This window comes from Manduca sexta, chromosome 20 (assembly GCF_014839805.1).
Source record: "Manduca sexta isolate Smith_Timp_Sample1 chromosome 20, JHU_Msex_v1.0, whole genome shotgun sequence".
NCBI classification, from domain to species: domain Eukaryota; kingdom Metazoa; phylum Arthropoda; class Insecta; order Lepidoptera; family Sphingidae; genus Manduca; species Manduca sexta.
In genome coordinates this window covers 1,376,163-1,390,644 of record NC_051134.1, presented here as the reverse complement: position 1 = coordinate 1,390,644, position 14,482 = coordinate 1,376,163, and the positions used below count along the sequence as shown (strand labels likewise).

General features: G+C 32.8%; 1 protein-coding gene across 1 annotated transcript; it reads right to left on the bottom strand.

Annotated features, from left to right (window-relative positions):
* Positions 1 to 7,584: 7,584 nt before the first annotated feature.
* Positions 7,585 to 12,922, bottom strand: LOC115446174 (slit homolog 3 protein). Its single transcript, XM_030172743.2, has 2 exons — positions 9,777 to 12,922; positions 7,585 to 8,971 (listed from the first exon to the last, which is right to left on the bottom strand). Exon 1 carries the CDS (start codon positions 12,375 to 12,377, stop codon positions 9,837 to 9,839), a length of 2,541 nt encoding a protein of 846 aa, XP_030028603.2. The 5' UTR covers positions 12,378 to 12,922; the 3' UTR covers positions 7,585 to 8,971; positions 9,777 to 9,836.
* Positions 12,923 to 14,482: the final 1,560 nt, after the last annotated feature.

Sequence of the window (14,482 nt, the reverse complement as noted above, 5' to 3'; positions counted from 1 at the left end):
TTTTGAATTGTATTTTATTTTTATTGATGAGGATATGTGAATATTCCTCGCACTTGGACAGTTATTTCTGTTGAAATGGAGTAGAAATCGTTATGCACACCGTCTGTACGCTGAGTCCGCAACACTTGCAACTTTTATTGCACATCACCTGATCGTGCGTTATTGCACGAATAGTTGTATCAACTATACTTTTATACAGAAAAGATCTGATCAAGTGTGGAACTTTAACTAGTTTGTAGAAAACTAGTATCTTAAATATAGACTTTAGTAATCTATAGGTATACTTAACAGCTTATGCGTTTTTTTATTGCCAAATACGTCAATCTATGATACTAACGTTTATTTTAAAATATCTCATACGAAGCTACGTCGTCTCTGAGTGATAGACTTCTTTTATTCAGGGAACTGTTTTACGGATCGAAATAGTAACATAACATATACAGCTTTATAATGATTTCCTATGTTTACGCGAATGTTAGACATCGAAAAAAAATATTTTCCGTATTTTATTATATTATATGGTGTTGGTCGTCCGAAAATTCAAAGTTACAATGTCTAGCTCAGTCCGCCCCGTGAACACAAAGCCTGCATAGTCTTCGAAACGTCGGGTCGGGAGAAAATCGTAATATAAAAAACCTCGATAAAATTCGAAATATAGTTTTATTTCTATATTAAGGTTTATGTTTACTGAGAAGAGACCCTGAGATTTACTAAAACAGAGTGCATACATAAATGTGTCTAAATATAAAAAGTCTTTAATTGGAGTCTCTAAACGACGTATATAATAACTATCACTATCAAAGAGATCTGTATACTTTTAGCTACCATCAATACATTGCATCTAATTCGGTACAATGTACTCCATTTGTTCCGTCCAAATTAAAAACAAAATAGGTAAATGTTTGAGTGGTCTTAAGTAGTATATATGTTCATAGTACGATTTAAGTCAAAGATGAAAATGATACAACCTCCGTTAGCCCAAGGAAACGAGAGAAGCCTTCGCTATTTCCAGAAATAAAAAAGTCAAAGAATGTCTTTAGTTTGGTGTTCATTCTCTCCAACGTGACAGCGATTTACGATTGTCGTACGAAATTCCATTTAAATCCCAGATAACAATTCAATCATACGGATAACCTTTTAGCTCGAGCCGAGCAGTACATTTCTTAGTCATTATTCTTCCAAAAAAAAACATGTTCTTCCAAAAAAACCTATTCTCACCTTTATTGAAACTAAATTTCTTTGAGTAAATTCAAGTACATATTTCGTGTATTTAAACTAACTCCTCGTGGTTCATTACTTAATCATTGTTTAATCATCACGTTTGTATGCGAGCACATTTAACATTAACGCTTATGCCTACACATATTTCATTCTAATTAATTTCTAGTGCATATTATACGCCATTTCAAAATAAAGAGTGAATTAAATTAATAATTGGATAATTGTTTAAGGGAATACAGATTATCTGTCTCTATAACAACCAAAAACTGCTTAGATGCAAGTTGAATACGCATTTCGATAGTACCGTACCCCGAACATACTTTTAGCTCGATAATTATTACAATTTTAAAAAACCTGGTCGTATCGTCTATACTTTCTATTCAGAATTCTAAAAATCAGCGATTTGGTATAGGCAAACAAAACTGACATATAAAAACTTATGATAAGTTTGAATAATGTTTTATCCAATTAACTCAAGAACTTGAATGTTCACCTATATCTCCATAAAGCGCTCGGGCATTCCGTAATAAATTCGAAAATCATGTAAATACCTACGGATTGAACATTGGTGTATGCATGAATAAACTTTTGCCCATGACTGCGAGTCCAAAGGCATACAATTTTATGATTATAAATATGAAGCAATATTTCTTGCTATATTTTAGTGCCCGTTTACACTTTTCAATTGATAGAAAATTCATAATATTAACTGATCTATATCGTATAGTAACCTAAGCTAGGAAGAGATTTATGAAATTAGTAAATTGAAATAGAAATGCACCTTTATAACATAATTAGCATACCTAATGTCGTCGATTTGTTTTGAGAAGCTGCAACCACATAATATGTAAATACGAGCAAGGCATTAAATACCTTGAAGTTGAAATAATGACATTGTTCCTAATACCTATAAACTAGTTATAATAAAATCAAACTAACCACACAATGCACTTTCGATACACGTGAAAAACTTGTGCATAACCTCTATTAATACAAAATCCATGTACGAAGATAACTCGCTAATTCCCTTCAGTATTAATTTCACTGACATAAGACTGTACTGTGCTTTGTTTGTGTAATTTTATATTAACTCTACTTCACTATTACACTGGTAAATCGCGTCAGCGCGCCCATAGATACGCACGTCTTAGACATGAATACCATCAAAATAGTATCTATATCACCCAAACAGCATATCAACAAAAAGAGGCTCAGGTTCTATGTATTTTGTGACGCCTTCGAAAAAATAACACACATATGTAAACAAAACCTCAATATCCGGAATACTTTCATAAAAATAAGAGTTGTTTTTGCTGTTGAATACATAGAACTCAGTGTGACGAAAGTGAGATGAAAGTGCCACTGGTTTATGAATAATTTAACGTCTTCAGAAACGGAACGAACATTCAGCCTCTGGTGGCCCAATTAAAATGTATCGTAAAGTCTGTGATACAAATGTATTATTTATTTGTGTGTTAAAAAACAATTAAGTGTGTTATTAAAATATATGAAAATCTTTCGCTCGCTTCTTATTCCCCCGCGTTATAAGATGTTCCCGCTATAAGTCACTGAAACACTCTTCTACGGCAGCGCCATTATTTATAAAATCAGATTAAAATTATTTCATTGTTTTCCGTGCGAGCTAATTGGCAGAATAAAAAATTGCCTTTGTGTTAATCGATTTTTAATATTAGTAAGATAAGATAGTATTTCATCTATTTATGAGACATCATTCACTCTCTAAAATATGTGCCCATCCCCATTATATTTTAGAATTTTATCTTAATATTAAAATGTTCGAATAGCTCTATATTTTCTAAACTTTATGAACCAGGTATGCATACAAGGAAAACTTTGGGCTATATTGCTCTTTATGCTCAAAGAATCCGTTCAGTCAAAGCGAGTGGTAAAATGTATGTTAATCCACTGAATATAAAAAAGAAAGGATAAGTGCTCGCATAACTAGTGAAAGCTGAAGCCGGTGACGCTACAGTTTCAATGAATTATATGAATTATGAGGTCGTTGAATGCAGGCTGCGGCCCGGCGGCAGGCGCTCTGTGGTCAAGCCTTACCACACCCTCCATGTATTTTATCGTTTAATTACACTGGGATTTTCTTTTTGTCCACAAACCATTTATTAGATTGCAGATGTTTGACAAACAATTCTAAATTTACTGAGAAGTATCTCTCTGAATTTTAGTAGATACATGTATTATGATATTTAATATTTTATTACTTTTAGTCTGTCATTTCATACAATACATATTTATGGAGCTAAACTTGAAAACAGAAGAGAAGCAACTAGATAAATAAATAATTCAAAGACGTTCCAGCGACCCAAACCTCCGGCAAGCTTGAAATATACTATGCCAGATTCATACGGAAGATTGATATATTCAACTTTTGACTTCTTTGTTGTTTCCACGGTTGTGATCGAACGAATATATAATGGCGGTGTGTTGACGTTTTCTAGCAAGTTATTGACGAAACGGGCAAAAAACACCACATTTACGCATAAACTGTAGAAAAAGTACCCAGAACTTTAGATTGAAAACACCCACGTCTATTCGCCCACGTTGATTCGAATATGATCGGTATAACGTGCCAAACTTGAGATCCATCACCTAATTATGTAAACATAGACGACACAATAATAGAACAGGGTTATGTAACCTCATTATATTATACTATTAAAGCACATATATGTGATCTTGCCTACAACGTAAACTATTTCCAGAATTATTTAAAGCCATGAAATTATCTCCCGTAACCACATAATATGATTTGTGTTTCTGAATTAACATTAACGTATATCACAGTCATCACTACGAAGGACCTTCTGTCCCGTGCGACCATAACCAAAACAAATATTTGCGCATCACTTGAACATTGCCCCAATACAGGAATCAAACCCTTTCGGCGTTCCATTCCCGACTGTTATTAAGTACTTACGTATTTTTCTTTTTATTATCAAATAAACAAATGTTTTAAGTTCCTTAAAACAAGTTAGTATATTTTAAGACTGATGTCCAAAATTTTTTACTTATAGCCTACTAATTTTCCATCTCTATCCGGGTACCGAATAAACACAAAATGTGTCTCTGGGCTTAAAAAACTATTTTTTTTAGAAATATATAGCATCCTTGAACCTTCACTTAAACTACTCTACGTTGAGAAAAAAAAATATTAATTTAACAAAGATCTCATTTAATGGAAAAACATTATATTTAACAAAAAAATATCTTATTATTTCTCCATAATGTTAGACGGTACCGCAACATCAAAGATGTTCAAAATACAGATTTCATTACCTGTAAACACCTCACTGTTTCTGTCAAGTGAATCGTATTACTTTCAAGCCGATACCTAAGTAAAATATTTTAACTGGCGCCGTAGCGTAGTAAATTAATTGAAAAGTTAAAATTAAAATTTCCAACTGGTACATTCCAATAATTTTATACTATCTTTATCGAATTGCAGTTTGAATATCATTTCATTTAACACTGTGATGATCTTGCAGGTACAAAGTATTTGTCCTTTACCCAATACTCGTAGTTTGTCAGTTAAAAGTTTTGTAATGACGTTTACAATGTAATCGACTGGTCACAGATAAATTATAACAATACTTTAATTATTTTCAGCTTATTTAATTTACCCGGACATAAAATAAACGAATATATAAACAAATCGCAAAATTGTTCAACCATGAAGCATTCAAAAGACAAGTTTTGATAGAGTGTAAGTATCGGCTTAATAAATCATAATCAGCCTTAGTCGGTTGAAATGTTGGAGGGTTATATAAGTTAACGAAACTTTTATGTAAGTCAGGCGACGCGCCTCGGTATTTTTTCTACATACGAGTATGTAGAAAAAATAAATCTGATTTATTGTCCTTACCATTTTCATCATAGATCGGTACTCTAGTAGTCATCAATATGTACTTCATCTTTCGGTCCAATTAGCCTTATCTATGTCTGACTGCTCTTGTTGACTAACACCGGAAGCTCTGGCATCTCACCAGACCTGCGTTGGGTATTATGATACAAGTAGGACGTAAAGTATTTACCCACATGGGACACTTAAAAAGGGATTAAAAAAACATGTAACTAGAAATTGTTTTATTTCAATGTCTAACATTCGTGTAAACATTAGAAATTAGTTAATTCTCAGTTTATTACAAGGACTCAAATAATTTAAGTGTACCAATCAAATAAAATACCGTCACTAATTCCAAAATAATTCCATTCCTCCTTGGCGATATAATTATATTGAAATTTACCTCACAGTGCGCACTTCCCAAGGCGCGGTGCCTCGTTGATGTATTTACTGCTATTTTAATTAAATGCTTTTATCGGAGCTCGGGATTAAAAGGGTTGGCAATTAAAGTCATCTAGGATTAACGACCTTTGTCTCCTACAATTATGATTTATTAAGATCTAAAATTAAAGTAGATAGAATTCTGAGCCATGGCTTATATCTCGTTCACTATGAAAAATAAAACACCATCCTATGAACATACTAGAATAAAACACTGTTCTATCAGTTCTATCAGTTCTATCAGTTCTATCAGTGTATTTGTTTTAAAATTTATTGAAAATTATATATTATCTCGGAACAAATTTAAATCAAATTAATCATAGGCAATTACAGATACAGTTTTAATGTTATTAATGTAATTCCACTCGCTACTTAAGTCTCGTGTATCCAATTCGGTATAGACAAAATTTGCAAAAAAATATATTGTTAATGAATAATAATCATCTATATAACTTGTATAAGGGCAGTTGTCCTTGAAACAAATCCTATTTACTGGTTTCGACGGAAAATCATAATATCGACCACATAATACGTAAAAACTAAATCTTGGAATATACTCGAAAATATAATTCTCAAGGCTGTAGTTACAATTATCAGGCGTTTAAGCATTCTAATTTAAAATGCATTTATAAATGAAAAGGGGAGATCAAGTCCCCGTTTCCCCTTCACATCGGTAAGACGCGCAGGGTAGGTGAAATAGCGGCCAGGGATTGAGTACGCCCCAATATCAATATTTAAGCCAAACACAGACGCTGCTCCAAGACTGCTTGTCTTGTGCACCACGACTCATAATAGCTGAAGGGCTGTTTACATTTCATCATACAACTTGGAATAACCTTGTTAACATTTAAGAGTTTCTCTCCGCTAGGCACACAATCACTCCTTCTCCATCGGCTTCTATTTGCACTTCTTAAAACACTCTGTGAAACAAAAACTTTTCATTTATTTATTTAGGCATCGCCGATATCGTGATAGGATTGCGAGAGCAAATATTATAGAGTATGATCGATACCACTTGTTCAATAGACAGTTTGAAAACAAATCGGGCCACTTTTTCTCGATTGATTAGAAATACCGGGTTGTCAATTTCTTAAAAGTTTAAATTAGTACTTACGTAAATTCACTTACACGTATGAATTGTACAAAATATATAATAGATATTTAATTAATTATTGTATTAGTGTCTTTTATGAGTTTAAATTTAATTAATTAACTTAGGGACATACTTTGAATTTAATGTTTATTTTACTTAGTGTTTTCGGCATTCAGAATGTCAAAATTAATAGCGCTATATTTGAGGTTATGTATTACTTTGTACTTATTTAATTAACGTCATTTTTGTCTGCCTGTATAGGCTATATTTGTTTTACAGTACATAGTACAAAAACATTTATAAAATAAATTAAAGTAACTCGATAAAAAAAATAATAAAAAATACAACGTAATACCACAAAATCTCTGGACCGGTTTATAGCACCGTATACAAATCGTAAAAATTTTAAACTATAAAAAGCGAAATAAACCTTTGCGGAAATTCAAATTGGGAATATTTGTTAAAATATAAAATACGTAGATCAAAGATATTATAAAAAAAATAATTAAATCGTTTTTTTAAACTGACCTTTTACATATACCTATATCATCGAAACAATGTTAACTCACATGCTCACTATATAATATATGTGAATGCCAACATTATAGACGGTACCATATATTTTCTGTCAATACAAATATTGAAAAATCATTACCTACGTTCAAGTCTTTTATTTCCCAGCGAGCACGACTTTTCTTAAGATAAATCGTAAAGAACATTATTTTCAGTTCAATCGGTTCATTTCGTCAGATTTATTCTTTCACAGATTCAACGTAGCCAATATTAAAATTACAGTATCTCTATTCATAACTCAAATAATACAGTATGTTCATGTACACGTGTAAATGCTAATTGAAAAGTATATATATTTTTTTTAAACTGTGGAAATATTTGACCGTCAGATTATGACCTTTGGATTATAATCAATTAGGGTTATAAAATAAAAGTGTTATACATTCTATCATTTATTATATCTCTGCCTGTTTGTACATCATAAACTACAATCACGTAAAAACATATATCTACACACCATTGTCTTCAAAATGTTATATATCAAGTTACAACCTTAGGTTTCAGAATGATGAATGAAATGTATTGATATTATGTGTAACGTTGGATACGAACTATCAATATTAAGTACGAATAGATCTGCACACACTTATTTTAGTACATAAGTTCGTACACAGAAAACAACACTATCAACTTTACATTAATTACATTACGTATTTTTTAATGTACACATTGTCAACTATTCGGAATTTCAAAAAATATTTTGCTTTTCAAAGATATTATTAGAATAACACTAATTATTACATCGACGATAAAGTGAGGAAATAGTCAGTTATTATAATCTGCAGATGATCGAGTTTGAGTCTTGGTGTGATTTTTTTTATTAATTATTTTTTCTATTGATATCTAGTTATTCCACACAGTAACAAACCACGGATTTTTTCACATTCGTATCTTGTTTCCCGCCCTCTATCACCCTTAACTTTTATTGAAACAGTTTTAACTAAGTAATCATTTAAAACGCGTTTTGTCTAGTTAAACTTAGTATTAAATGACTCTTTAATGAGCAGTAAATTGTAGTGGTAAGGGAGAAGTATAGAAATATAAATGACTAGGAAAAACGCGTTCTAACTAAAACGGGTCTATACTGTAACATATACCTACATTACTATACGCTATCATGACTAGACAATATAATGCGAGGAATTAAAAGAATACAAGCTCGCATATGTAAACTGATAAAGTAACTACACAGTGTGGAAAATGTTACGTTCTTGCTGTAACGTTATTAACGTCATTATTGTACACTAATATCAAGTTAAATATTAAACAACATAATTTTTTGGCACTTTAAACATTCGACAAATTACTCGAAGATTACATGTATGTTTATGCGTACATTATAATTACTTTAGAAGGATTACTAGGGAAGACATGATCTGCTTTTTCAAAATGTTTAATCTATTATTTAACGTTTCTCGCATTCGCGCAGAGAGTAGGTAGTAAATCTACGAATGATATCTATATCAAACTTTACAATTTACTCACTATACAAAAGGCAATCTCACTATGCAAGCCTGACGATACGGTCAAAATTTAAATTGGATATTAAGAAACATCTACCTGTAGGTAAATGAGTTACTTTTATCCAACTTTACACTTGAGTGTTTGATAATATTAGGAAACAGTCATAATATTTACAGTGTAGACAAAACCAATATACCGTTTTAACGTCTCGCTGTTTACACTATTTGTACTTATTTAATAAAAAAAATATGTACCAATTATATCACAAACAATCTGTGCCACTCGCAGCCGACCACCCGTAGCTGAAACAAAGAAAGGACTATCTACATACACCGTTTCATAGTAGTAAAGATTACCTATAATATAGACCGTATTCAAACATTCATAAACATACGTAGGTATTGTTCGGTATTTTACTCCGTTTGACCCCGACCGCGACGTAAATAGTGAGACGTAATATGTTTCCACCTCTAATGGACTTGTTCACTTCACACATAATATGGTCATTTTGATCTAATGTTAGAACCAAAATGATTTGCTAATCCAACCAAGTATCTAACAAATTACGGCAGACATCATGGTTGGTCTCATTAAATTGGTTTCGATGAGTAACGAGCTTGGATAATGAAAGTTTGATAAATGGCATCAAGTACATAATATCATGTACTTTCATTAAACGTACATCTCGAATTTAAGCGTGTCTGTCTAATTACTCAATCAATTACTGGACAAATTAAATACCCATATAAATTCAAAACGTTAAAAAAAACCTTTTTTTAGTACAAAAAAAAATAAAACTCAATAGTGTCAAATGCATGTATTAATGCAATAATACTTAATATTTTCATTTTTGTAACATGGTTTTGGATCTATAAGTACTTATGTCAGCGCTTTATAAAAAAAAAGTTTAGCAACATTCATCATATAATATAGATCGGTACTAAAGTTGTAATACAAATGGATGCAGAATGACAAAGTACAGTCCACACCGTTACTGTAACTATATGTTGCGAAATGGGGTCTGCGATTAAATTGCTCTTCGTAATGCACGGATGCAAATCATCAATCTAAACACACTCTATACCAAATGCTAGCAAAAATACTTACATAGTGCTACGTAAGGAGAGAGTCGTATTCAAAAGGCGTAGGGTCGGCTGCTCGCAAATGTCACCATAGTACTCTGCTAGATATATTGGAGACTTCTATTTGATCTTCATTGGCATTTTCAATGATTGGAACTCTTCTGCTTCTGTATTTTAGTCGAAAGCTTGCCCAGAGAATTAAAGAGAACACTATTAAACTACAGACTGCTACTGTACCCACATATTGAGCATAGTTTTTGCTAGCGGACCGATAATGTGAATATTCTCCTTTTTCATTTGAATTTGAAGTGTTCGCTTCATATAAGCTGATATTTTGAAGTACATTTCTAATTAAAGGCTTCATTGAATCCAATTTTGATTCATTTCCGTAATTTTCTCTATATACTTTCTTTATATTACTGATGGGTGTATTTAACCGCTTTCCAGTATTTGTCGCTGGCTCCACTTCGGCGACATCGGCTTTTAAAGTATTTTTTAACTTCCGCAATGGTGTTGATAAATAAGATTCTATATCTATAAATTTGTCTACGTCGAGTTGATCATTTAAAACTCTATTTTGATCGAAACCTTTAGACGATTCTCGGGCTTTTATTATAACCGTTCCGTTATAATAATCATTTATAGTAATTTTATTTTCATTTCTCAAAAGTATCGTGTCCTGTACTTTTCCCATTTCAGATGAATAATTATTGGAATTCACTGTATTAATGATATCTGTTTTATTTGATTGGATTTTACTTTTTATATTTTTGTATTTAGGTTTTTCTCTCAGAAGACCTCGTTTTGAGTTTCTTTCGGTTTTATTGTTAAGGTAACCGTAATATCTGAGTAACTTATTAATCATTTCGGTACTATACAAATTTACTGGTGGGAGACTATCGCTAATAGTAAACGTTTCAGGAAATGTACAATTATACTTTGTTATATCTGCTCTCGCTTCGGAAGTGGAATAGTAGCATGTCTCGCCACTGGACAGCGTTTTATTACCATTAATCCAGTCTTTTAACCACAACTCAGCGCTGCAATTTATATGATTACCGTGGAGACGTAATGTCTTTAACTGTCCCAAATAAAATAGTAAATCATTTCTTATGTGCGATAAATTGTTCATTCTCAAATCCAAATATTGCAGATGTGTGAAAGCAGTTAACGCTGCGGAATCTGCTAAAAATTGTTTTGCCAATCCCGGACTAGATTGAAGATGTAGCATTTGTACGCTTTCCGGGGAGGACATTGGAAATGTGCCGTCCTGTTCGGGCAAAGACAAATTTAAGTAGCAGAGTCTCAGATCGCGTAGTGATAGTGGTCCATCAAAAGTACTCGATGATAATGTTTGTATCGGATTGTTTGATAAATCTAACATTTCTAAAGATAATAAATCATCAAAAACATGATCTTCTATATAATGTATATTATTATTTTGTAACAAGAGTATACGAAGATTCGGTAAGTTATTAAAATCTGGATTAGACAAATTCTTAATCACGTTATTATTAATCGATAAATATTTTAATTCGTCAGGTAATGATTTCGGTACAGAGGTGAGATAGTTTTTATTTATGTTTAGGAATAAAAGCATTTCCAATCTTCCTATAGAATCATCTTCAATAGAAACAATTTTATTGTCAGAAAAATCGAGCGATTGCAACAATGGATAGCTATCTAAATCTCCGCATCTGACAGCAGATATTCTATTACCTATTAACGACAAAAAACGTACGGAATGTGTAAACGCTTCTGGGACCTGGTAGAGTCCAGTCCTCGACGCATCGATTTGTTGCAGCCGGCGTCCAGTGCCCACTAGCAGCTGCGAGTCCAATTGTGTAATGCCCAGGTGCGGATTATCAGTAAGCAATAAACGTGCTAAATTCGGTAATAACTGCAAAGCTCCGGGTGCAAGTTTCCTCAAATTATTGTGAGACACGTCCAAATGTTGCAACAACCAGTTATCGAAATAATTTTCATTAATGAATTCTATATTGTTTCTGCTCAAATTAAGATGCTGAAGATTCTTTAAAGGAGTAAAAATATTCGCCAAGCTGGTTAATTTATTCTCAGATAAATCCAACGACTCTAATTTAGTCAGTCCGTCGAAACTCTCTTCGTATATATTGGTTATATTATTGCAGTGTAAATTTAACTTACGCAGATTTATAAAACTATTAAAGAGTCCTTTGTTGACATATTGTAATCTATTTGATGTTAAATCAATCTCTTGTAGATTTTGTGGTTTCACATTAAGTTTAATATGAATAATGCTATTATTTTTTAAAGAAAGTGAATAAGTATCTAATAATAACACATCAAAATCAACTATGCTCATGTTGCATGTGTTACTGTATTGAACGGCGACTTCGGTCCAAGTTTTATTCGCATAAAGCTGAAACCAAACTAAGTTCACGTCTTCGTTACAGCATACCGATGTTGAATGATAAACATTCATGTTATTTTCTTTCAAGGTTAAATTATAGTAACACGATTCACACATTTGTGAAATACTATTATGACACTCACATAACACATTTGGACATATTGAAGTTAAGAATGTTATTTGGCACGTCGAAATAATAATATACAATAAAGATATATTCAATGATAGAGCCATCGTAACAATTAGTTTAGCTCTTCTTTGTGTTTAAGCTGGATTCAACACAATATCGTATTGAAATTTGTACATCTGGTGCATGTTGTTTCTTTCAACACCGACACTTGCATTCATATATTTTCTAATCAAGCAAAACATTTTGCAATTTAAAATTTTCACAAGCACTTAAGTCGGAGCGGGCGCAACCGCTTTACTGACACTCATACTCGATCAGAGTTCAACCAAGTGTTCGGCGATCGGCAGCACTCAAAAATAACGTCACAGAGGGCGAGGTGTAACACGTGTCACTGATGTAGTGGAGCGGAACGGTTGTTGTATTATGTCGCGCGAGGGTCGGAGTGCGGCCGGCGCGAGGACAGACGGCCGCCGGCACTGCTGGCGCCAACGGGTCTGCTCGCGAACTGCCGAGCCGAGGGCAAGAGCCGCGGCGCCGGCGCTCTGCCTCCATCGTTACATCTCTCACAACCTCATTTTTATATAGTCAACTGACTTCCACACTGCCACTATTTATGTCATACTCTGTGCTTCCTAATATGTTATTTTGAAGACGCCAGTTTTTCTAAATGCGTGCTTTATCTTTTGGACTCTTCTTCTCCTTCCTTTTGGCATCCTTTCGCTGAAAATTAAATTTATTCATAACTTATTTTTAAGTCTATACTTAATAACTCAGTGAACCATATTATTTAATCTGAAAAATATTATTGTAAATGCTTACTCAGCTTTTGTTAGGGTTTCACATATGTATTCTGAAATGGCTGACCCATACAATAATCACGCCGAATTTAGTTTATCGATCTGACTAAAATTATATCGATAAAAGTTATCCGGGAAAGACTTTTATGACGTCGGGGCCATGCCTTGTGAGCTAGAGCTAATAAATTATGAATTATTAGAGAAATTTTTCAAGCTTATAACTTATAGGATTTGAATTATCAAATCCTACTAAATAATTATAGGTTCGGTTTAAAGTCTATTAAGACTTTAAACCGAACCTATAATTATTTAGTTACATAAGTATGTTTCGACTTCGTAAGTTCTTATTTTATCTATTTCATATTTTTTCCAAATTGTGACAACCATGGGAAATATTAAACAGGCTAAATAAATAAACTTTACATCATATTTTAATTGTCCTACATTGTACAATACAATGTTTGTTACCGGTCAAGCCTTTTGAATTATAAAATTACAACGTTCCAACACATCACTTCTCCTAACAACAGACACGGTCGAGCGAAATCGTATTTGTTTTGCTCCACGGCAATGCGTACAACCGATCTCGTTGTCAGACGTCTTGTCAATTAGGATTTGGCCTAACGCCAACGTCATTCTGATTTGTTAGACTTGTGACCCACAGCCAAAGGGCCAACATTAGCAGCATGGACGTTTTCCCTGTGAATACGGTGAATTCCATGCATTCCAATTAATAATAAGTAACAAGTAAATAATTATACAATGATTCATTACATACAAAAAAAAACTATTGAAATCGTTGTAGGCTGATCGCATAACACTGCAATTACATAATATTTACTTGCGTAATAGAAATCAATTATTTAGCTGTTAGAACGAGCTTTGTCTCACGGCTCCGTCCACGTGAAAAATTTTCACGAATTTTCATTACATATTTCCCGATAAAAAGTAGCTCATGTCTTTATTGTTCTAGAAATTGATCGATTCGAGTTCCAAACTTCATTTCGTCATTGGTTATCATCCAAATATCTTACAAACATTCACGGTAAACGTAATTATTATTCGAAGGACCTACTTACATAAAGTTTTCAAAATGTAACGTTATTGATAAGAGTTACCTAATGCGTTATTGAAAGAAATATAGAGTATAATTGTTAGAATAATATAACATTAAATACATTGTAACTTTCAACAACCTAATATTAAAAATACAATAACGTCTGTCTGGACACATTTCTTATGTCTACCTTCCGCTAAGTTAAATAGACACAATTCAAATATAGTGAAAAAATGAGCAAGGCTTACCTTTGTGCTCAATCCTTTACTCCAAACATCTTCACTGAAACGTTCGACTAGCATTTTCATGAATTGTTCCCACAAGGCTTTCCGAAGGGACCCTTTATTGCGCTCCT

Bases quoted from the DNA above. Each gene is read 5' to 3' on its own strand.
- LOC115446174 (XM_030172743.2), bottom strand. From the start codon at position 12,377: ATGGCTCTATCATTGAATATATCTTTATTGTATATTATTATTTCGACG.